Source organism: Phlebotomus argentipes, unplaced genomic scaffold (genome assembly GCF_947086385.1).
Source record: "Phlebotomus argentipes unplaced genomic scaffold, Phlebotomus argentipes genome assembly scaffold_18, whole genome shotgun sequence".
In the NCBI taxonomy this organism is placed as follows: Eukaryota; Metazoa; Arthropoda; class Insecta; order Diptera; family Psychodidae; genus Phlebotomus; species Phlebotomus argentipes.
Window position 1 is genome coordinate 10,581,967 of NW_026776177.1, and position 20,546 is coordinate 10,602,512.

The 20,546-nt window shown below is 43.6% G+C and overlaps 5 protein-coding genes across 6 annotated transcripts; 2 read left to right on the forward strand and 3 right to left on the reverse strand.

Annotated features, from left to right (window-relative positions):
- Window positions 1-47: 47 nt before the first annotated feature.
- On the reverse strand, window positions 48-11,690 carry LOC132260959 (intermembrane lipid transfer protein Vps13). Of its 2 annotated transcripts, XM_059759396.1 has the most exons (8): window positions 11,591-11,690; window positions 8,670-10,753; window positions 4,277-8,608; window positions 3,650-4,210; window positions 3,515-3,565; window positions 1,444-3,297; window positions 745-1,379; window positions 48-678 (listed from the first exon to the last, which is right to left on the reverse strand). In XM_059759396.1, exons 1-8 carry the CDS (start codon window positions 11,688-11,690, stop codon window positions 330-332), a joined length of 9,966 nt encoding a protein of 3,321 aa, XP_059615379.1. In that variant the 3' UTR covers window positions 48-329. The 2 variants fall into 2 exon arrangements, with proteins under 2 accessions (XP_059615379.1, XP_059615380.1); XM_059759397.1 differs by lacking the exon at window positions 3,515-3,565.
- A 3,819-nt stretch (window positions 11,691-15,509) lies between these two features.
- Window positions 15,510-18,680, forward strand: LOC132260962 (nuclear receptor binding SET domain protein). The gene is made up of 4 exons (XM_059759404.1): window positions 15,510-15,815; window positions 15,944-16,413; window positions 16,473-18,375; window positions 18,431-18,680. The coding sequence occupies exons 2-4, from the start codon at window positions 15,962-15,964 to the stop codon at window positions 18,620-18,622; spliced, it is 2,547 nt and encodes an 848-aa protein (XP_059615387.1). The 5' UTR covers window positions 15,510-15,815; window positions 15,944-15,961; the 3' UTR covers window positions 18,623-18,680.
- A 7-nt stretch (window positions 18,681-18,687) lies between these two features.
- LOC132260973 (ATP synthase subunit g, mitochondrial) lies at window positions 18,688-19,226 on the reverse strand. The gene is made up of 2 exons (XM_059759418.1): window positions 19,112-19,226; window positions 18,688-19,022 (listed from the first exon to the last, which is right to left on the reverse strand). The coding sequence occupies exons 1-2, from the start codon at window positions 19,149-19,151 to the stop codon at window positions 18,763-18,765; spliced, it is 300 nt and encodes a 99-aa protein (XP_059615401.1). The 5' UTR covers window positions 19,152-19,226; the 3' UTR covers window positions 18,688-18,762.
- Window positions 19,227-19,358: 132 nt separating this feature from the next.
- LOC132260970 (2-aminoethanethiol dioxygenase) lies at window positions 19,359-20,105 on the reverse strand. Its single transcript, XM_059759412.1, has one exon. The coding sequence runs from the start codon at window positions 20,059-20,061 to the stop codon at window positions 19,384-19,386; it is 678 nt and encodes a 225-aa protein (XP_059615395.1). The 5' UTR covers window positions 20,062-20,105; the 3' UTR covers window positions 19,359-19,383.
- A 23-nt stretch (window positions 20,106-20,128) lies between these two features.
- Window positions 20,129-20,545, forward strand: LOC132260974 (transmembrane protein 258). Its single transcript, XM_059759419.1, has 2 exons — window positions 20,129-20,203; window positions 20,272-20,545. The coding sequence occupies exon 2, from the start codon at window positions 20,273-20,275 to the stop codon at window positions 20,543-20,545; it is 273 nt and encodes a 90-aa protein (XP_059615402.1). The 5' UTR covers window positions 20,129-20,203; window position 20,272.
- Window position 20,546: the final 1 nt, after the last annotated feature.

Below are 20,546 nucleotides of genomic sequence, written 5' to 3' on the forward strand. Positions count from 1 at the left end.
AACGTCTCAATCAACCATCAATTTTGCTCACCAAGAAAACCACGACATAAAATAAAGGCTTTATTAATACACTCAGCTCACAGTAACTCACTTTACAAGAACTCCTAGTATTTGAGAAAGTGTACAAAATGTTATTCCTCCCATTTATAGTATATATGTATATCTTTTGGGGTTTCAATAGTGGAAAACGTGTATAGAAAAATGCAAGACGTAGCACGAGAAAGACTATTTAGAAGATTTACGTAAGATATGAGGAATCTCATTAATCCTGAAGCCCATTAAATTCCTTGACTAGTGGAATAGCGTGAATAGATAAGCGATGGCGTGGATTACTTCTTCTGCTCCTTGATATCCCTCATTATGGTCACAAGTTGCTCCCTTCTGGCCACCCGTGGGATTATGAGGATTTTCCTATGGTGCTCTGATCCACCAAACAGCCCACTGAAGCCCTTCTTCTGCTCCTTCACGAGGCGCAACTCCACTCCTTGCGGTGTCGACTGAACAGACGAAATCTCCTCCCAACGATGAGTCCACTCAATTTGCCATCCGCCAAATAAATCATTGCGTACACAATACAAAACACGCTGATCAGAGACGACAAACACATCTTTCTGATCGATGATTGTCTCGCTGTGGACAAAGGAATCGGTGTCTGCATACTTTCCCTTATCAATCTCCCTAGAAAGACAAATACAATTAGTAAATAAAACAATATATTTATTATAAATACGCTTAGAAACTCACTTCAGAAGCTTATTTCCTTCAGCTGTCCTTCGGCTGTACGGCTGAACAACTGCATCTGCTTTCAAGAATCGTGGAGGACGAAGTCTTGTCACATCCTCAGACATTTCAGTCGCCCTCTTGACCGCCTCGAAACTCCCACTGGCGAAATCAACAACTCCAGCTGTTGGTCTCGTCACTAAGCCGACTGCACCCTTGCCCAGGCCCTTGAAGAAGCCCTCAACGCCGTCCGATCGAGCTCCACTGATAGGCTTGGAGAACACACCAGTCACTCCATCTACAACACCCATCACTAGACCTTTGCCGCTCCTCGCCAAACCCTCCTGCAGATTGGCCGGCTTTCTGTTGATCTGATTTCTCCTCTTCTTCTGGTACTCCTTGTCGAAGGTCAGCGCTGCTAAGCCTTTTCCCACAGCTCCAGTAATCTTAGACACCGCTCCAGCCGCGCCTCCCACAGTGTGGCCGAAGAGACTCCGTACACCGAGCACTAAGCCTTGGGCGAACTCACCAGGACCTTGAATGAGACCCTGGAAGGGTTCATAGAAAAGATCCTCCACACCCTTCTTGATGCCAACCACCAAACCGAAGGGATTCCCGATGACATCCAAGCCCAGGACGAGAACGTAGAGTTGCTTCACCTATAAATGAGTAATAAAATAATTAGTAAAGAATCGTGGATTCCAATAAGACAAGAGCACTCACAGCTTGGCCCGTATAGTGAGCCATACACTCTGACATGAGCTGCTTCTGTGTGAGGAAGACATACTCCCGATCGAAGAATGCCAGGCGGAACACCACATCATTCACATCCGTGAGAGTGACGCCAACACTTTGCAGCAAAGTCGAGAGAATTCCTGGCATATTCCTCGTGTCCGAGCCGGACATGGAAAATGAAACGTGCACCTTCAGCGGTCCCAAATGCAGTTGATCATAGAAATTCTTCTGCTCCTGCGATGACTGGACATCAACAAAGGAAGATAGTGGCTCCTTGAGTCTCGCCAACTCCTGAGCAAATATCTTCACCACCTCCTCTTCAGAATCCTCAGTTGTGATCATGTCAAACACTTCATTAATCACACCCAGATCTATCCTCACGTGGAATTCTTGCATCAGAATCTTCCAGTACTTAAATTGCTTCACTGTCGAGAAGGGAATCACACGTTCAACAATCGACGCCTCTACAAACGGTTTTAACTCATGCGTGGCGGCGACACTCTTTGGCGGTGGCACTGGAGCCAAGATCACTGGGAAGATACAGTCAGGAGTTTGATTGTCAATTTGAATCCTGTTGATTTTCGCGTGCATTTGTGTCTGGAACGGTGAGGTTTTCATGTTGAACCACAAACCAGGATAGAAAACCCTTCGAATGGCTCTCAAGTTGGACTTTTGTATCTTCATCTCATTGAAGTTCACCTCAGTTTTCTCACCCTCGACGAAGTACTTTTTCCTTGTCTCCCCAACAACCTGATCTCGGAGGAATTCCTGATATTTCTCCTCCACCAGAGTGTTGAATTTAATCTTCATCTGCTTAAAGTGAGACTTCTTCCACTCCTCCCAAATCACACCCGAACTGGCGATTCCAATGTAAATCACATCTGTTGACTTCATATTGTTCACTATCGACAATCCAATGCCGTGAATATTCAGCTCAATCTCCTGATTAATCTTATCCATGCGATGATCAGATTGAGTCTCATTGGCAATCGCTTCGCTCTTCGTGAAGAGCAGAGTTCGCTGCACGCCATCCAGGAAGGACACCCACCAGTAAACTTTTGAACTATCCTCACTGCTAACAAATGATCCCACTCCATCTCTCTGCAGATCATTCTCAATTTTATCCTTTGCTCCATTGTTCCAATAGATTATCCTCTCACTTGCTGGATCTGCCCATGTGTAGAGCGTCTTTTCATTGGGCTTCAACACCCTCTCATTCACATTTCCTTTCTCCCAGAAACTCATCACCGCGTCCGTGTGATTCACAATTAAAGCCGGAGCATTTCCAGGGAAGTATTCAGTGAATTGCACGAAGGTTCCACCTTCAGTCACACTCACGTCCACATAAATCCCACCATACTTGTTGTTCTGCAACTTCAGCAGTGAACACTGAACTTCGGTGTAGCGAAACGGAGGTGTCACAATGCCCTCAACTCGAATCCTCAACATTGGATTGGATTCCACTTTCGGCCAAAGTGGAATGCACTCCTGTGACGACACTCGCAGCCAATGATCTCCAGGACGATTCTCCTCCTGCACCTCAACATCCACTGGCGCCTTGTTCACCAGAATGAAGTTTGGCAAGAAGGTGATTTGTTTCGTTAGAGAGTACTTCGTCAAGGCATTGTGCACGGCAATCTGATATGTCGTATCTTTTGCTCGACATTGCACAACACCACTAGATCCGGCCACATCAAGAGGGAATTTGTCACTCCAGTCGCCAGTATCAATCCTGATCGAGGCACGATTCTTCCCAAAGAACACCTTCTCGCGGAAAGAGAAGAGAATCGGTCCGTTGTACTCTGGAGGATGGTACAAAATGTTGATGGATTCATCAACGCCCTGAAAAACACAGAAAATCCTTTAGAATATTTCAGGGTAAAAAATTTTTTTCATCTAAAAAATAAAATCTGTAATTAAAGAATTAATGAAATTAATATATAAATTTTGTGATTATTCCTTCGGTTAGTGTCATTAATTTTCCAATTCAACTCAAATTAGTTTGTTCAACATGCCAAACTAAAATAAACACAAACACAAATTGAACGTTGGGAAATACCTTTGACGAAGGACTACCAGACAATTCATTTCTTTCGGTTTTTCGGGATTTCTGCATTAAATTGCACATATTTTAAATCACAACACATTTGCAGGATATTCACAATGAGAGCATTTCTCATTTAATTCAACTCACCCTGTAGCTCAGCATCAATCCCGTCTTGTTGACCATCCAGAATGGGCAGTAAATCGAGAGATGAAGACTTCCCTCGCGATTTTGGAAGTGAACACCCAATTCAAAGGACATTTCCACAGCAGAATCAAATGCTCTGAATGTCCAGACAGCAAATTCCGGTGGATTGGCAGGAATTTCAGTTGTGCATGACCAATCTTTGTCAAGATATTGGCTAATTCTCACGACAATGTTGCTGTACGACTCTCCATGTGCTGCTGCCAATTGAATTGTTGGCAAATGAATCATCTCTCCTGGCTGAACAACCTTCTCCCCATAGTCCAAGAAGTCTTCACACTCCTTCTGAGACACTGAAAGACTCATATTCTCCTCCTTTGTTTCATCTCGCGGAACAACAATTGCTTGATCGCGCACAACACTACATCCAGCCACTGATATTATGACGGGAATTGGAAGTGTGTTCCTCAGGAGGACAGGTGGACGCAGATGTATGATGTAACAAACACTCAGCATTGTGATCTTTGAAGTTACTTCATAGTAAACATCCTTGCGCGTTCGCACAGCCTGCGAAAACATAAAATAATATGTAGAAAGTATTGATAGAGTGTACAAATCATTGTATAAACCTACATTTATGTAGAAGGGCTCGTAGTTCACCTCTGGATCGCACTGAAGTGTCTTGCGGTACTCAAAGTCACTGGGTGAATCCTTCCAGTTGATGCCCTGTATCGACGGTTTGTAGTTTGGCAGCGAGAAGTGCAACTCCTTGTTGTTCGCATAAATAGCATGGAGAGGAACATTGAACACCTTGTTAGGTGGTATTTCGCCAACTAGATGAAATGAGCCATTGACTCGCCTGAAGAGACTCATAACAGCTGAGAAGTGATTGTGAATCTGAACAACCCCATGGATGGTCACAATGGTGCTTCCATACTCCACTTTGATGTTCGATATAATCCCCCAAGGCTCACTGTTCGTGTCCCTGTAGAGCGGGAAGTATCTCTTGTCAGCCTTGTACACCGGCAGAATGAGCTCCTTGTCGATGTCACCAATCCTCACATGGAGATACTTCTCCTTCTGTATGATCGAATCCACAGAGTCTTCAGTCATTTCGTTCTTCAACTGCAAATACACACAAGCTCCCGGCGATAACTTGCAAGTTGTCACATTTTCTGGACTAACATTGGATTCATCCTTGTTGTTGGTATGGAAAACTATTCCTCGAACAGCCAAGTCATCGCCATTCTTCTCTAGAGACTGAGGTAGATGAGAAGAATGGAGATTGAATCCTCCTCGCTGAAGATTAAATGTTATATCAAATCCTGTATCGTTCTGGATAACATATGGCGCTGTTTGCTGAATGGAGGTCAATTGGGAGTTTATAGCCTCACTAAAGCCCTTGCCTAAGTTCTGCAAAACCTCCAAACATGTCTTCGTTACAGTTAATTCCAGAGTTTCCGTTGCATTCACGCAAATCTTCGTTAATGGCTGCCTCTCTTCCAGAGTCTCATCGAAACTCTCCTGTCTTTCTTGACACATTTTAGCACTAAACTGCAACTCCCACGATCCAGACTCTATCAATCCATTAGGCAGCTCACGTTCATTCGGTTCAATCAGAGGCTCCCACAGAGCTAAACTACTATTGTAGTAAGACATGCCCAGCTGTAGAGTTCCTTCAGCCGATAAATCTGAACTCCAGTTGCATACTTTCATGAACACATTGCTATCAATTCGCAGCATTGGAATTGTGTAGTATCCAAAGCCAGATTCCACTTTAATAATGAACGACGGCACTTCAATAGTGCAGACTTCATTCTTTGGATTCACAATTGGAGCGTAATCCTCAGTGGGACTCTCAATTGCCTCAGTCGCTTCTTCAATTTGAGTGTACCAAAATTCAGATTCTGTGAAGTTCTTTACATCCCACAGATCGGAGTAATTCTTCTCAGCCACCTCCTGACACCCAGCCGACTTTTCCTGCTCATTCATCGTCACTAGAATACGATTGACCAGCTGAATGGTGCCAGGGGAGATGCAAATCTCAATGCTGGACACAGTGAGAGCCACATGGAGTCCTTCAGTGTCCGGAGTTGATCCCGAAAGACTGATATTCACCGGCTTCAGGACGTAATAGCGAGTTAATGCTCGTCGCGATGGATTAAACTCACACATGTGAATGTTGAAGTTGTTGATATCACCTCTGATCACTTGCTTCTCGCCATGCTGACGGAATTTCAGCCCAGCCTCGCAATTCAGAATCAACGCGTGGCAGTTAATATCATCCATCTTCTCAACAAGAATAATATCAGGTTGTTCAATGGCAAAGTTCACGGTGATCTTGCTGTTCTGATTCGCCGGTGTTGGTGGAACAACTTGGGTGTCTTTGGGAGTTTTAGGTGTTTGCATTTCTAACTTCTTAGGATCCGGAGCAGCCTTCTCATTGCCAGAATTGTTGGGTGCATTCAAGAAATTCATCAACTTCATAATGTAGTCCATTGAGATGATAAGATCAAAGCCACGAATTCTCAATTCAGCAAAGATTGAGTTGTCTTTGATGCTGGCTGTGATGTCAATCATGGACTTTTCATTACTTTCATCTCCTCCAGTTTTCCTGCCCATGAAGCGAGTGATCATGTTCTCTCTCTGTGGGCGAATGTCATCCCATTGGATATCGCAGAGAACCACTGAAGTATTCAACGATCCATCAGCCAATTTGTTCCCTTTCACCGAGAGAACATAAATGCCGAAAGAAGCCAATCCTTTGTCTCCATCCGTTGAAAGATTGATGATCAAGCTATCCATTTGAAAGGCGAACTTGAGGAATGTTGTTATCTTGCTCTTCGCCTCATCAAATGTCTGATCACTGCAACTCTCACTGGGCTGTGGTGTCTTCACCAATTCCTGATGCACCTTCACTTCATGAGTCACATCCTTACTCACTGGCTCAACCTTCGAAGGTGGAGCTTTGCGCTCCAATTCACCCTCTTGCATATTCTTTCCCAGGATATCCATCACGAGTCTGTAATCGTTCGCATCCAAATTGATTACGATTGAGTTCATCTTACCAGATATTTCAATTTCTGGTTTCTCTTTGTACCAACTCGCCGACAGATTCCTTATGATATTGAGTGAAAAAGTTGCTGGCGTAAGAATAGCGCCCTCCGTGTCAGCAGAAGTAAAGGATATTTCTCCATGGGAAGCCTCAAAGTTGTTATCCTGATACAAATTCACTTTCGACACCTTCAAGTCCTTCAGATCCAGCTTCATATCATCAATCACGGCTTTGGTGTTCTCCTCATTCACAGCCGGCAACTCGTAACAGTTATTCGTCACGATAAGATATCCAAGATCAAGACACAGAGCCTTCACTGATTGAGAATCTTCAGGAAGGATAATAATAGGTGCCTTCACTCTCACGTTTAGATTCATTCTCGTTGCTTTTGAATATGCATCAACGACATTCTGTTTCGCTGCATCAGCTGCTGCCGCTCCGGCTTCGGCAATCTTCTCTTGTGCTGCCTGGAAGTTGTCCAGGAAGTTAAGAACGGACTGAATGTACCAGTTCAGGAACACCACTTTCATTCCTCCCATTGAGACCTCAATTTTGATGTCATCAGAGTTGTAGTTGCTGGTTTCATCGAGATTGAACAACACGACACGACAATTTATGGCATCATCTCCCATCACTGAGAGAATTGTTGTATGGATTGATGCAGGATTCTTGTCCGTTATGGCAATGTTCTTCAATTTCACACATAATTCCGTGTATGACGATTTGATTATTGTGCTGGCACTCAGATTTTCAATCTGTAGCGTTGTTATCGGCCTTTTCTCACTCTCAATCTTCACAGTGACACTCTCCAGATTTGCCACCACTTTCACTTTGATACTATCCACAACTTTCTGCCGTCTCTTCTTGGTCTGCTCCACTTGTTTGCCACCTTCTTCCTCAAAGATCGTCGGAAGACCACTCTCAAGCCTCAATGGACTACCAGCAGAAGCTATCCTGTCGACTTTTCTCAATTCCTCTGCTGCTTCACTCTTGGACGCTGTTATAGCCAATAATTTCCTCTTCAACTCATCAACCAAGCCCAGGAAGTCAATAATTCCCTCCTGGTGAAGCAGAAGAATCAACATTGAGAACTTGATCTCAATCAATTGCTCAACAGACGAGTATTTCGTCACAAATTCCGGAGATTCTTTGTTCACATTGAGATAATCAATGGTGAGGAGATATTCAGAACCATTAATAAATCCTGGTGTTGAAATAACATCAATCTCTCTCTCCACATTACTACTGTACATATAGTGCACCAGAGCAATGCCACCAAGACGCAGATTTACTTTCATATCGTATGTTCTCTGCAATAGAGACGCACCAATGTGCATCACCTTGAATGAGATGATCTTTCTCTTCTCACCAGGTGATCTCACCGGCGTGGACAGCACAGATGTGAACTCATCAGCTGTCGGTGTTTCATAATTGCTCGGTGTGGACATAGAGCTCTCATGGTGATTCTCAAAAAGCACAATTGATATCTCGTTGATGATGAAATTCACGATCAAATTTGTAAATTGCTGGATTTCCTCTGTTATCTCGCCAGATTGTTCCAGTTTCTTTTTGCCTCTCACTTTCTCAGCATCGAGGAACTTGGCTGCCAGAGATGCCGTTGATTGGTACAGACTTCCTTTCTCAGGGAGTTTTGGTACTGTTTCCTCATCTTGAGGCAACGGAATACTCATTAGCAGATCCACCATGTCTAGGAATCGTTGCTGTGACATGCTGACCCCAAAGTATGGCAGCTCTCCTGAGATTTTTATCTTTGGCAGACGAGGATCATCATCAATGACACATGAATGGGCAGAGAGAGTTAAGTTTGTAGGTTCCACAAAGTGCATATCCGTTCTCTCACCGCTCAATAAAACGTCTCGCCAGTTGTCTCTCGGCTCAACAAAAAGAACCTGAAATAATTACAAACTCAGTTAAGAACACATTTATAAGATCATCGTGATAAAGACTCACCTGCAGATTCTCAATTTTCAAATTGAAGACATCATAGCTCTGCTCCATCATCTCTTGCAGGATATCCTCCATCTTAATCCCACTTTGGAACATTGATCGTACATCTTTAGTGTCCAGCGCACGAGGCGCCGACAGGAGAGTCACAGTTCCCAAACTCACAATCAAAGCTGAGTGCTTGTCCTTCAGATAAACCCCTTTGTAGGGCACAATGAGATACACTGGCATAAAGACAATATCAATATCTAGCCTTGTATGTGTCTCAATCATGTATTCAAGCCCTGTGGCTGATCTCTCCTTAACGTTGCTCAACTTGTCAGATGCTGCATCCTGAATCTGGGAAATGTTCATATCTTTTGGCGGCTTGAACACGTCCAGCAACTGTAGAATAGTTTCACCGTCGTACGTGATCTTCAGCGGTTTTGTCCGCAATTTTATCCTCTGATCGCACTTATGATCCAGAGGATTAGTTTCAAAGTCCAACGACAGTTGATTACCTTCTTCTTCACACTTTGACTTGATAATGTTTGGTGTCGCGTCGCCCTGTTGCACGCCAAACACAGAGAATGTTTTTAAATCCATCTTCAACTTGATTGCTGAAGCTGCTGGTCGCTGATCAATCTTGCAGTGCACTTCCCTGAGTTGCAACATCAAAATTCTCGATCTCTTGCTGTCACACTTTTCACTCTGATCATTCATAATGGCCACTTCGAGAGTGTTCATCTCAAAATGAAGACGCATGGCTACATAATCCTCCGGCAGTTCAGTCGGCATGGCATTTTCACTGTATCCAATCGCATTGTACAATTTTGCCTTCTCTTCATTGGTCATTGCAGCGTTGAACTGATTTAGAATAGCTGAACTCTTCTCCTTTTCTTCTTGCTTCGCTCCGCCACCAAACCACGAACCAAACCAGGAAGACTTGGCCGGAGGCTCCTGAACTTTAACAATCTTGGCCACTTCTATATCCACAACCTCTTGAATTCTCATCAAATTGAAGAGGTCAATTTTCTCCTCCAGCTTCTCACACTTTTCCACAGTCTGCGCGTCTGGTTTCTTAGCCATCTTCCGACATTTGTACGTGTCTGAGTACTCTCGGCATCTCACACAATGATCTCTCATATTCTCCCAGAGCCAATCCCTCTTCCGTCTCTGAATATACGTTTCTACAATGCAGTTGTACGCAAAATGCCACCACACCTTTGCATTGCCTTTTATAGGAGTATCAAATGGCCTGAACTTCCTAAATGGCGCTCCCTTCATGCTCCTGTCCAAAGACTCCGCCAATTCAATCGCGTTCTGGTACTGACTCTTAGAAATCCCCACCGTGAACTGCTGCAGACTGAGGAAGACCTCAACTTTGGGAATTGAGAACTTTGGCTTATCCTCTTCTGGTGCCATATTCAACTTCAATCTCGCATTGGAACTTATTGGACCGAAAATATACTTAAATTCCTCCGGTTGGATTGCCTTCGTTGCAATTGTGCGCTGGAATTTCTCCTTCAGCCCAACATCATCGACGCCATCGAAAGTCTCACTGCCACAGTTGAAATACACCGCGAGTCCCTCCAGCTCTGCCATCTTGAACACCTTTGAAACCACTTCCTTGAGGTAACTCTTGCTCCAATTCTCATCTGTCGTATTCACTGAGAAGCTCTTCAGTGTGATACCAAAAGCGAATCTCTGGCCACCAACTGAGTGATCCTCATAGCGAATGTGAATGTTGGAAATGCGAATTTGCAAATTATTCACTATTTGCATCACGAGTTTCTCAGTGAAGCTCTTGTCAGCTTTTAACTTATCAGCCGCCTCGCGATTCGCCTTAGCATCCTGAATCCTCTTCAGCTCTGCCTTCTTCGCCTCCAGCAAAGCTTTCTCTTCCTTCTCAACATTATACGGCACAGCCTTTGTCGGCTTGGCGAATATGTACAAGTCCTCGATGCAAGCTTCAACAGGAGCCGTGTAGAGATTCTTCCAGGGAATCTTCAGAGTCAGCTTTCCTAAGTAACCATAAGGCACTTGTATAGGTAAATCCAATTCCTCCAGTGCATTTTCCTTCAGCTTCAGATTATTCAGAACTACGTCACCTAAAATGGAAATGAGAGTGGTTTCGAATTACCAGTTGGACAACAGACCTTATCTGCGGTTTTATTTTGCATGATCTCAAGCGGCATCGCGAAATTCTTAGATCACAGTCTCATTTTAACCAGCAAAGCGAGACATTCTAGGGTCACAACATTCTGTGATTCGCCTTCTGTTTTGTTTTTTGTGACTTCGACGACTTTCATTTCCCTTACTCGTTTTAATTTTATACCCAAAAATGATAAAACATGCTTCATTATGCAAAGATAATAAAATGAAACGAAGCGCAAACGAAGGCACGAAAAAGAGAAGTAAAAAAGCATATTTTAAATTGTGAACACGCGAAAAACGCGATGAATATTTCGTTGATGATCCCACTCTTTTGGACCATCTAAAAATAATCACATTTACCCTCTGACCTTGACTCTATTATTCGACTTACAATTAGATCATTTCGGCAACAATCGAAAAAACATTTCAGACAACACATCCAATACATGCGTACAACCTTATCGGCGCTACTTCGCCGCTCAATTGCCTTATCAGGCGCTCTTTGTCTGAGCCTGAATCTCAACAACTGATTGCAGTGGATATTGCATGGCTTTCAGTGATTGCTCAGGATTTCCCCAAAGTTTATCAATTCCAAAGCTTCGCTCTTTCACTGAGGAGTGAAATATAAATAATTTTATTGAAATGGGAGTGACTGGGTGAGATCATCAATTCTTTCACTGTGTTTTCTCCTCCCCAACACATCGGCAGACAACCGCAATAGACACACTGTTCGCGGTGGGTTAATTCTGATCCAATCAATGGTCAATTTGGGGAATGTCAAGGAGTCTTACCGCCCCATATTCCGATTTTCAGCTGCTTCGTGTCCAAATTCTCCACATACTCGCCGAGAAATCGATTAAGGAGGTCCGTGACGAGGCTCTCGAACACCATCGTGAGTGAATCCTATCGGCAAACTACTATTTTTCACTCCTCTCTGCTATTTCTTCACTGCACTACTGATGTTTGCACATCTTCACTGTCCACTTGCGTGCACTTGGACGAGGAATATTGGCGAGTCAGAGCGCTAATTGCCAGACGTACGTTCGCTGTGAAAGAGCAAAAGACGAATGCTTGACTGAGAAACACAGAAACACAATCGCACCTTCTTCATATAGCATATACGACGTGTCTATATAGAACGTAATGAATATAATGAACAATATGGAATGAGAAAATCACACTGACACTCTCTCAACATGTCATTGAATGATAACCAATCTAAATGATTTGTAGGCTTTTCCTGACTATAGTTTAGTATAATTATCCACCATAGGCACTTTATAATGCGAAAAAAACAAGAAAACCAACCCAGGTTGACTTTGCCGCCGCCAGCCGCCAATGATTGTCTTCAGGCGCATCCGTTAAAAATATCTCGGCGCATTCACCGTCAATTCGCCACTCACTTTACACGCACTTTTCCACCTCAATCAACCAATTTCACACAATATCCACTCGTAGTCTACTGCATGGGAGCCTGAGACGTATCACAATGCATCTGGTGAGGAAAAACACGCTCTCAAAACCCCTGCAAATGAGGGAGAAAAGTCCACTTGCAAAAATCACGAGAGATGAAATAAACAAATTTTTCCAATATGGTCGCCTTGGTATTCACCACTCAGGCTGTCATTAAAAGGGTGGACATTTCAAATTTGTAACGCATTCCATGGGGGATTCTTTTGGCCTCAACTCGATGAGGAATTGTAATTGGAAGAAGAGCAGTTCTGTAGTCTATCAGAGAAAAAGAATTGAAGGCACGGAAATATGTATGTATATGACGAGTTTGAAAAAAGATTGAGTCTAATCTTTATCTAAATAAATTCTTCTGTATAATTGACTAAATATTTGTTAAAATACACATATTTTGAGGACGTGTTTTATTGTCACTGCAAGCCTACTTTTTTGCAGAATGCAGAGAAGGAAAAACAGCAGAACGTTAGACATGTCTGTCTGATTTAAGCGTCTACCGAAAATTGTACATGGAATAATTCCACATAAGAGTGGGTGCTTATGTATAGCATGTATATAAGGCGCTGGAGAGGGATTTCTTGCAGAAAAATCTCTGATTCTCCGCCAAGAAAGTGTTCTCTATGTAGACATTATGTAATCTCACCACGCCATCAGTGCTCCTAAAGGATCAATTTCAGTGTGAAGCATTTCAGGAATATATTTTATTTCAATAGATATTTGTACAATAATATTTTTTTTGTTAACATCATATAACAAAACATTATTGGATCATAAAATCACCACCACATATAGTCAAAAATCGCCATGACAACATCGGGTATTTGCGCCGACTCCATGGCTCGAAGAGTATCTCTCTGCGTGGTGTCACAAAATTGGGGCAATATGCACTTGTTTGCCCTCTCCAATCTCTTCGAATTGCTCAAGAGAGTAAATGTCTCAGCGTTTAGGTTCAAAGCGCAAAAGGGTGGAAAACCTAATATGAAATACCTAGTGAGAAAGTTGTTCTGTATCAGTATCAGAGAGAATCTCAAACATTTCGGTATACTCTCGAGCTGCCTCTTAACAGTGGTGTTAAAAAAATTCCATTAAAAATATTATTATGTAATCCCGTCTGCTAAAGCGCATTAATTGGAAATATTCCCGTTTTTCTCCCAATTCTCCAGTACCGCCGAATCTATTCCCGTCGCAGAGGAAAAACGTTTTTTACCACATTTTCGAGTTTTATACATAATTTAATGAGTTCGTTTCGATTCTCAGTGTGAAAATGGTTTTCTCACGCTCGTGCCGACAGGAAAAAAAGCTTGGTAACACCCCGCAGTTTCTTCTGTGTGCTCCCAGATAACATTTGGACACTCCATGCACTCCATTTTGTTGGTAAACCAGTGACGGGATGAAAAGTGAGTGGAAAATTATATTCTTTTCATACTTATGTAACAGAAAAACGAATTGCATATTGATTTATCATACAGATTGCCACCAATAGTATTATTTTCATGTGAAAAAAGTCGCTTCTCTGTTTCATTTAATAACAAAAAAGACCACCTCACAATACATCCATCTAAACTATTGATTTGCACTTGAAAGTGCAAGAACCGCCGAGTAAAAATACACCTATGCCGTCCGATGGACGGATTTTGGAAGCTTTCTCTGCAATTGCAGATAGTTTGATAGGTGAAATTGATGTGAGATATTCGAAATAGTTTTCTGTGCATTCTCTCGTTGTGTTGGAAGATGGCCATTTTCACCCCTCAGTTGCACAATAAATATTACGTAATTTTTCCTCTCTAAATTATTATCTAACAATACTGATCAAGCTCGCAGGTTTACATTGCAGGGCACTCAAATTCCAATATTGGGATAGTTTAGGAAATTTTAATATCACACCAATTTCATTCATATTTTTTTCAATTTCTTTTGTGTTACATAAGTAAATTGGCAAATGCATAGAAATTATATCAATAGCCCATGTCTTTTTGCTCCATTCAGACTCTTTCAGGGGTTTCAATCAGAAAAGTTACCTCTTCGCATAAACAAGTCTCTTTCTCTCTGATTCTATTTTGCCAAAAACATACATATCTGCACATAAAGCAGAGAGCTAGACTGTGAATGGCTTCCAAGTGCGCTTGGCTTTTTGGCACAAATGAGGTGTTGTGGGTGGGCCATTGTCCTATCAAAATGCTGCCGCCTAATCTCATAATATTTCGGTAATTGCAATGCAAATTGAACAGAGCCCAAGTGTATTTTCCCCTTTAATATGCCCACCGCATTGCATTGTATTGATGATCCAAGTTATTAAATGGGGGAAAAATGCATAATGAGTGGGTGTGGATGGCGAATGTCTCTCAGCTCCTTTTCTAATGCTTGGAGACCTTCCCTGAAGACAAAATCACTGCACAGTGTTTCTTCTTGGGGGAGTTGAGAGCACACAATTGTGGAAAAGAGGGGAGAATGGAGAGAAATAATCAATAGAAGTCATTGAATTACCTAAATGTGAAGAGTTTCTCAAAGAATGCCGACAATTTTCATTAGAATAGAGATTTTTTCCAACTCGCCGGCCGGTTCTCTCGAATTTCATTATCAATTTATTAAACTCCTAAATGAATTACTGATTCTTTTCTGATATTTTGGCAAAGTGTATTACAAAATCTATGAATTGATCTGCGGAGGAAATGAACAAAAATGAAGCTTCTTCGCATATTCAGGACTTGGAAAATTAAATTTTTAATCCTATTTAAATGTACCAACATTCATTTCCTTTTCAGTAAAACGGTGTATGTAAATGATATAGGGAAAAATCGTTGCACAATCAAAATTTTCAATTTCTAAATGAACAAAAATTTCTCTTTGATACATTTTAAAAATGTTAACTCATTCGTAGATTTATGAAATGTTTTTCACAGATGTGTTAGAAATACAGCAATTATTCTGAACTATTTCGATACACACATTTTTCTCTGATTACATTTCTTTGCAGGAGAATCCCAAAGGCCTTTAGGCAGCCGTGGCTTTATTATTGTACATTTTTAGCTCTGATTGTCCAAACGCAATTCTTGTGAAAATTATTCAAATTCAAGAATTGTGTCATGGACATCGTGGCTCGAAATACTGAGAACTGCAATTTCTACAAACATTTTTGTACTTTTCGACGGAAATCCCTGAATGAGTGCATTGGAACCGTTGAGTGGAGGAAATTTAAATGTCCTGCAGATTTTCTACCCCCTCCTCTTGTAAATGTCGGCTGGCAACACCAAAGTGGTGAATATGTGAGAAAAAGTGTGTTTTGTCAAAGGCGGCGGAGAATTAGCTTTTGTGCAATTATTTGAGCATATTCAATGCGAATCTTTCAGTTTTATTGCTACCTAATATCCAGGCTTCACAAGGACGTAGTGGAAGAGCAGGGATTTGTGCACAGTCTGAGTGAAGCACGGAACAGTGATTTCGCTGCGGCCTGACGCTATCCTTCTCTTGGCGCGAACGCGCCAGAAGGACATAAAAATCTTGACAAAAGCCAATAGAGCATCCAAAGACCTTTATCCTGAGGATTACAAGGTAATTTCATCCCCCAACAATTACGTGCTGGGCTGGCAATTATCCAGGGCAAACGTTTCGTGACATAACCTTAAAAGTGTCCGGCAACACAGCAGCAACCATAGGTTTTTCTTTGTTTTTCTCCGTAGTGTGTGAGAACTAGGAAAATGAATTGCATTGAGGCCGAAATCCCACTGTTCGTCCTCTCAAAAAATCCACGAGTGTTGCTGACCAGCTTAATTGAGCAGCCTGAGAAATCGGAAATGCATAAGAATGCTGAAGAATTTCCGCCTGGAAGCCTTCTTTGGGCTTCCCTTTCCAAGACGGACATCTTTTGGCCCAGCATTCTGATGGAATCTCTGTCGACTGACGAAAATTCAAAGTATCACGTGAAATTCTTCGGTGATTTGGGACGCAATGGCTTGATAAGCAAGTCGAATGTCAGAAAATTTGTTAGAAAGGATAAGGATTTAGCGCTACAGAATGCGTCAAAGGCAAAAATCAGTGGGTTTAGTAAGAGGATTGCGCGATGGGAGGTTGCTGTGAGGGAGGCAGAGGATTGCCTGCAGTATCCAATTGAGGAGAGAATTCAGATGTTCACAAAAGCGATTGAGAAGCAGTAAGTATGAAGGATTCTCAGGTGGGGATGTTGGTGTGACAAATCTTTATGCCTTTCAGGAAGACTTTAGCGACTGAGAACTTAAAGAGGAAGCGCCAAAGTGACCCCTGGTTCGGCAGGAAGAAGTTGAAATTGGACGATCGGAAGAAATCCACTGAATTGTCGGAGAGCGGAATCAGCACAGGAAGCGTGAGTCCCACTCCAACGCTTGATCTCATGTCCAACGGGACAGCAACACCGATCAGAGTCACGCCGGAACCTACTGTTAAGCCGCCACCTCGGGTTGCAGATGTGAAGGAGTTCTTCAGTTATGCAAAAGAGCAAATCCAGGAGGATTTGGCGATGATTCTGAAGAAGTGCAGCAGAGCTGTTTGTAGGTTCTGTGGCAGCTCAACTGCACCACTGATCAGATGCAGTGGCCGCTGTGGAGATACTTATCATGCCAAGTGCACAAGGATCAAGGTGAATGTGGCAAATCGATCCAATCGCTCCGGCAAATCTCTTGCTGAAGAGGAGATTGAGTCTGAGAGCGTCAACAGCCAGGGATTGTGCTGTGAATGCTCAGATGGAGAGAAGATCTGCTTCGCCTGCACGAAGCCCATTAAGGATGAGGTGCTAACGTGCAGTGAGAGACTCTGCTCTAGGTCTTTCCACCGCCATTGCCTCAAAGGATGGCCTCAGGTCAGGATAACACAATCGAATGGGAAGGACACTTTCATCTGTCCTCAGCACATGTGCCACATCTGTTCATCTGATGATCCCTCACAGCACTCGATTGACAAGAAAATGCGGCTACTGAAGTGCATTCTCTGTCCGACTACGTATCACAACGCGTCACAGTGCATTCCGGCGGGCAGTGAGGTTCTCTCTTCCCACCGACTGATTTGCCCACGGCATTGGCCACTCACATCCAAGCAGATCAACGTCAATTGGTGCTTCATCTGCGTGAAGGGTGGCACACTGATATGCTGCGATAACTGTCCAGGTGCCGTTCACGAGTCTTGTGCTCTGGCCAGCGCCACTGATGACCCTTACCTGTGCGACGACTGTGAGTCCGGCAGGACATTGGTGTATGGAAATCTGGTATGGGCGAAGCAAGGCAGTCATCGCTGGTGGCCAGCATTGATTGTCACTGCCAGTTGTGCTCCGCAAATCGTGCAGAACGCGCGTCATCGTCGCGGGGAAATCTGCACTTACTTCTTGGGATCTCACAACTGGGCGTGGTTGCCCAGGAAGAGGATGTTCCAATACCAAGAAGACGACGGTGAGTGCCATAGCAAGACTTCCGAATCGCCGGGTGGTCTGAATAAGAGCTTCTATCGCGCGCTCAACGAGGCAACTCAGCTGTCGCGAATGACGAATGTACACATGGACATCACAAATCACAAACATGAGCGGCCACCTATGTACAAGAAGCTGCTGAACAATCAGCTGGTGGCGCCGGTGAAGGCGAGGGACTTGATCGTGGAGGAGGAGATGGTGGACACGCGCTGCTTCTGCAATACTGTTGAGTTAGTGGATAAATGTGGACCAATGTCGTCGTGTGTGAATCGCATCTCGTTGATTGAATGCACAAATAGTAGTTGCGGAGCGGGCAGTGAGTGCCAGAATCGTAGCATCAGTCGTCGCCAGTATGCAGCGACACAAGTTATCCGCACGCCGCGTTGTGGATGGGGTCTAGTTACCAAGCAGGCGCTCCAGGAGGGGGACTTTGTCGTGGAATACGTGGGTGAAATCATTAATGCCGAGGAGGCGGAGAGAAGAATTAGGAAGAAGCAAGAGGAGCGAAGCAATGTCTACTACTTGCTCACTCTCACCAAGGATCTCACCATCGATGCTGAGCACAAAGGCAATCACTCACGATTCATCAACCACTCATGCGATCCAAACTGCATAACGCAGAAGTGGTCAGTGAATGGAGTCATAAAGATCGGCATATTCGCAATTAAGGACATTCCTGAGGTAAGAATAAATTCTTTAGCTAAAAAACAGTAATTCAAGGGATTTCTCCTTGCAGGGCACGGAACTGACTTTCAATTATCAGTGGGAGAAACGCGGAGCGGCTGGAATGATATGCCAATGTGGAGCACAAAAATGTTTGGGGTCGATTGGCAGTGAGCCCAAGAAGACCTCGAAGACAGCAATCAAGCGAAAGATTGACGAAAATCTCAACAACCCTGAACCACATCCTTTGAATGTAACTATATAGTCTAATGACTATAGGAAACATGAAATATATGAATTTTTAGTAAAGGATCAACTACAACTCCCAGATTCAATTGGAGACTTCAATATTTATTTCCCATTACATTGTTTGCTCTATGGTTTAACCGGACATCTGGGGACTCTTTATACATCGTATCCCACAATGTGACGCTTACCGATGCACTCGCCAATGTAGAACCAGAAGATCACCTCGGCAGTGATCAGGGTGTTGAGCCACCCTTCCCGGACGCTCACGTTGCGCCAAGCACCTGTCCGGGCGCCAGAGATTAGGCGGGCAATGCCCTGGCGGATCGCAGGGATGTCACCTGGCGTGGGTGGGGTGAGCTCTACCTTGGCGTACTTCAGGAACGTGTTGAACTTGGGACGAGCCTGAGCCAGTGTTCCTGTCATGGAGGAGAAGGAGGGTTACATAACATTGCCGGAATCTGTGAATTTCTGCAAAAATATGAATGACACTCTGTGAAATACTCACTGCTGACAAGTGATGAGGACTTTCCGACTACGCTGGCCATCTCTGCTTGATGAATTTGGGAAATACAACAGGAAAAAATCAATGCGACTTTTCACTGCGCCTGGCAAAAATGACAACCAACAACCCTCGAAGCGTCTTGAGCGCCTCTCGCGGGATTCTCCGACAACTACGCATGGCCTTTAAATTTATACTTGCAGAACTTTTTCTAAACAACTCTTATATTTTTTTAATATCAACTTTAATGCTAATACAACAGGCGCAACAATAATAAACTATGCCTGGTTATCTTTTAAAAACTGGGGAGGATCGTATAGAACGTTGTCACAATAGTAATGCAGCGGAGTGGGAATTCTCTCCAGTATCAAATCCCCGGCTAATCCTTGGGTTTTCCTGTAGAAAGAGCACTTTCGCTTCCCAAAGGCAGGCAACGGAGAGTCATATGGCGGACTGAGGATGTCAAAGAACGCTCCAGGTCCACCGCCAGGAATAGCCGTGATCTCATGGAAGTTGTTTTCTTTCGGCGTCAGGATAGCTGCAGGTGAGCTGGCGTCCAGCTGCTTCGGTTGGCTCATCTGCACAGCAACACTGCCGCTTGGCGGCTCGTCCTTTATACTGCTGAAGCTCTGAACGCGAACACAGCCGGAGATGCACTTCAGAATGCCATGCATTAGCGGATGATCGTGCAGTGGCATTGTGTAATTCTCTGCCAGGATGAAGACACTCATGGAGAACACAGGACACTCGTAGATGTGAATGAAGGTGCACGGGGCCTTCTCGGGGACGTTGAAGGAGCGCTTTGACACAACTTCCGGACTCACTTGAATGTCCTCCAGTTTCAATTCATCCATCAGCCTTTGCAGGCAGGAGAAATTTGACGCGAACTGGATGACATTGCGCTGGTCGAAGGTGAGTCTCGCTTGCTGCACTATTTTTGCAAAATGCACGGACATTTTCAGAGGAAATTCACTGGGAAAATTTGATTGAATCTGCTTGTTTTGTTTTTGAGAGTGTGAGGTTATGTTCAGTGTTAGTGTCACTTTTCCGGCCACGTAATTGTTTGTCCAGGAAATCCCCGGTTTGCCGCATATCCAGGTAAATTTCTGGTGTAATATTGCGTAAGTGGTGTTTTTCCCTGACTAAGGATCACGATTAACTTGCAGAATGGAATCCATGACTAGATACTTGTCCCCAATCAACCCAACAGTGTTTCCCCACCTGGCCACAGTTCTTCTGGCCATTGGAACCTTCTTCACGGCCTGGTTCTTCGTCTTTGAGGTCTCCCGACCCAAGGAATCTTTTGCCGGCAATGGACATTCCGCAAAACAGTCCAAGGATGGTGTGATTTTCAAGGAACTTCTTATCAGTCTGTTTGCTTCAATATTCCTGGGCTTTGGCGTGCTATTCCTGATGCTCTCAGTTGGAATTTACGTTTAAG

Bases quoted from the DNA above. Each gene is read 5' to 3' on its own strand.
- LOC132260959 (XM_059759396.1), bottom strand. From the start codon at position 11,690: ATGGTGTTCGAGAGCCTCGTCACGGACCTCCTTAATCGATTTCTCGGC. The intron at 4,211-4,276 runs GTAGGTTTATAC...ATGTTTTCGCAG, and splicing joins ACGAGCCCTTCTACATAAAT to GCTGTGCGAACGCGCAAGGA. The intron at 3,298-3,514 runs GTATTTCCCAAC...TGTGTTTTTCAG, and splicing joins CTGGTAGTCCTTCGTCAAAG to GGCGTTGATGAATCCATCAA.
- LOC132260962 (XM_059759404.1), top strand. From the start codon at position 15,962: ATGAATTGCATTGAGGCCGAAATCCCACTGTTCGTCCTCTCAAAAAAT. The intron at 16,414-16,472 runs GTAAGTATGAAG...TATGCCTTTCAG, and splicing joins ACAAAAGCGATTGAGAAGCA to GAAGACTTTAGCGACTGAGA. The intron at 18,376-18,430 runs GTAAGAATAAAT...TTCTCCTTGCAG, and splicing joins CAATTAAGGACATTCCTGAG to GGCACGGAACTGACTTTCAA.
- LOC132260973 (XM_059759418.1), bottom strand. From the start codon at position 19,151: ATGGCCAGCGTAGTCGGAAAGTCCTCATCACTTGTCAGCA. The intron at 19,023-19,111 runs GTGAGTATTTCA...CCTCCATGACAG, and splicing joins GTCCTCATCACTTGTCAGCA to GAACACTGGCTCAGGCTCGT.
- LOC132260970 (XM_059759412.1), bottom strand. From the start codon at position 20,061: ATGTCCGTGCATTTTGCAAAAATAGTGCAGCAAGCGAGACTCACCTTC.
- LOC132260974 (XM_059759419.1), top strand. From the start codon at position 20,273: ATGGAATCCATGACTAGATACTTGTCCCCAATCAACCCAACAGTGTTT.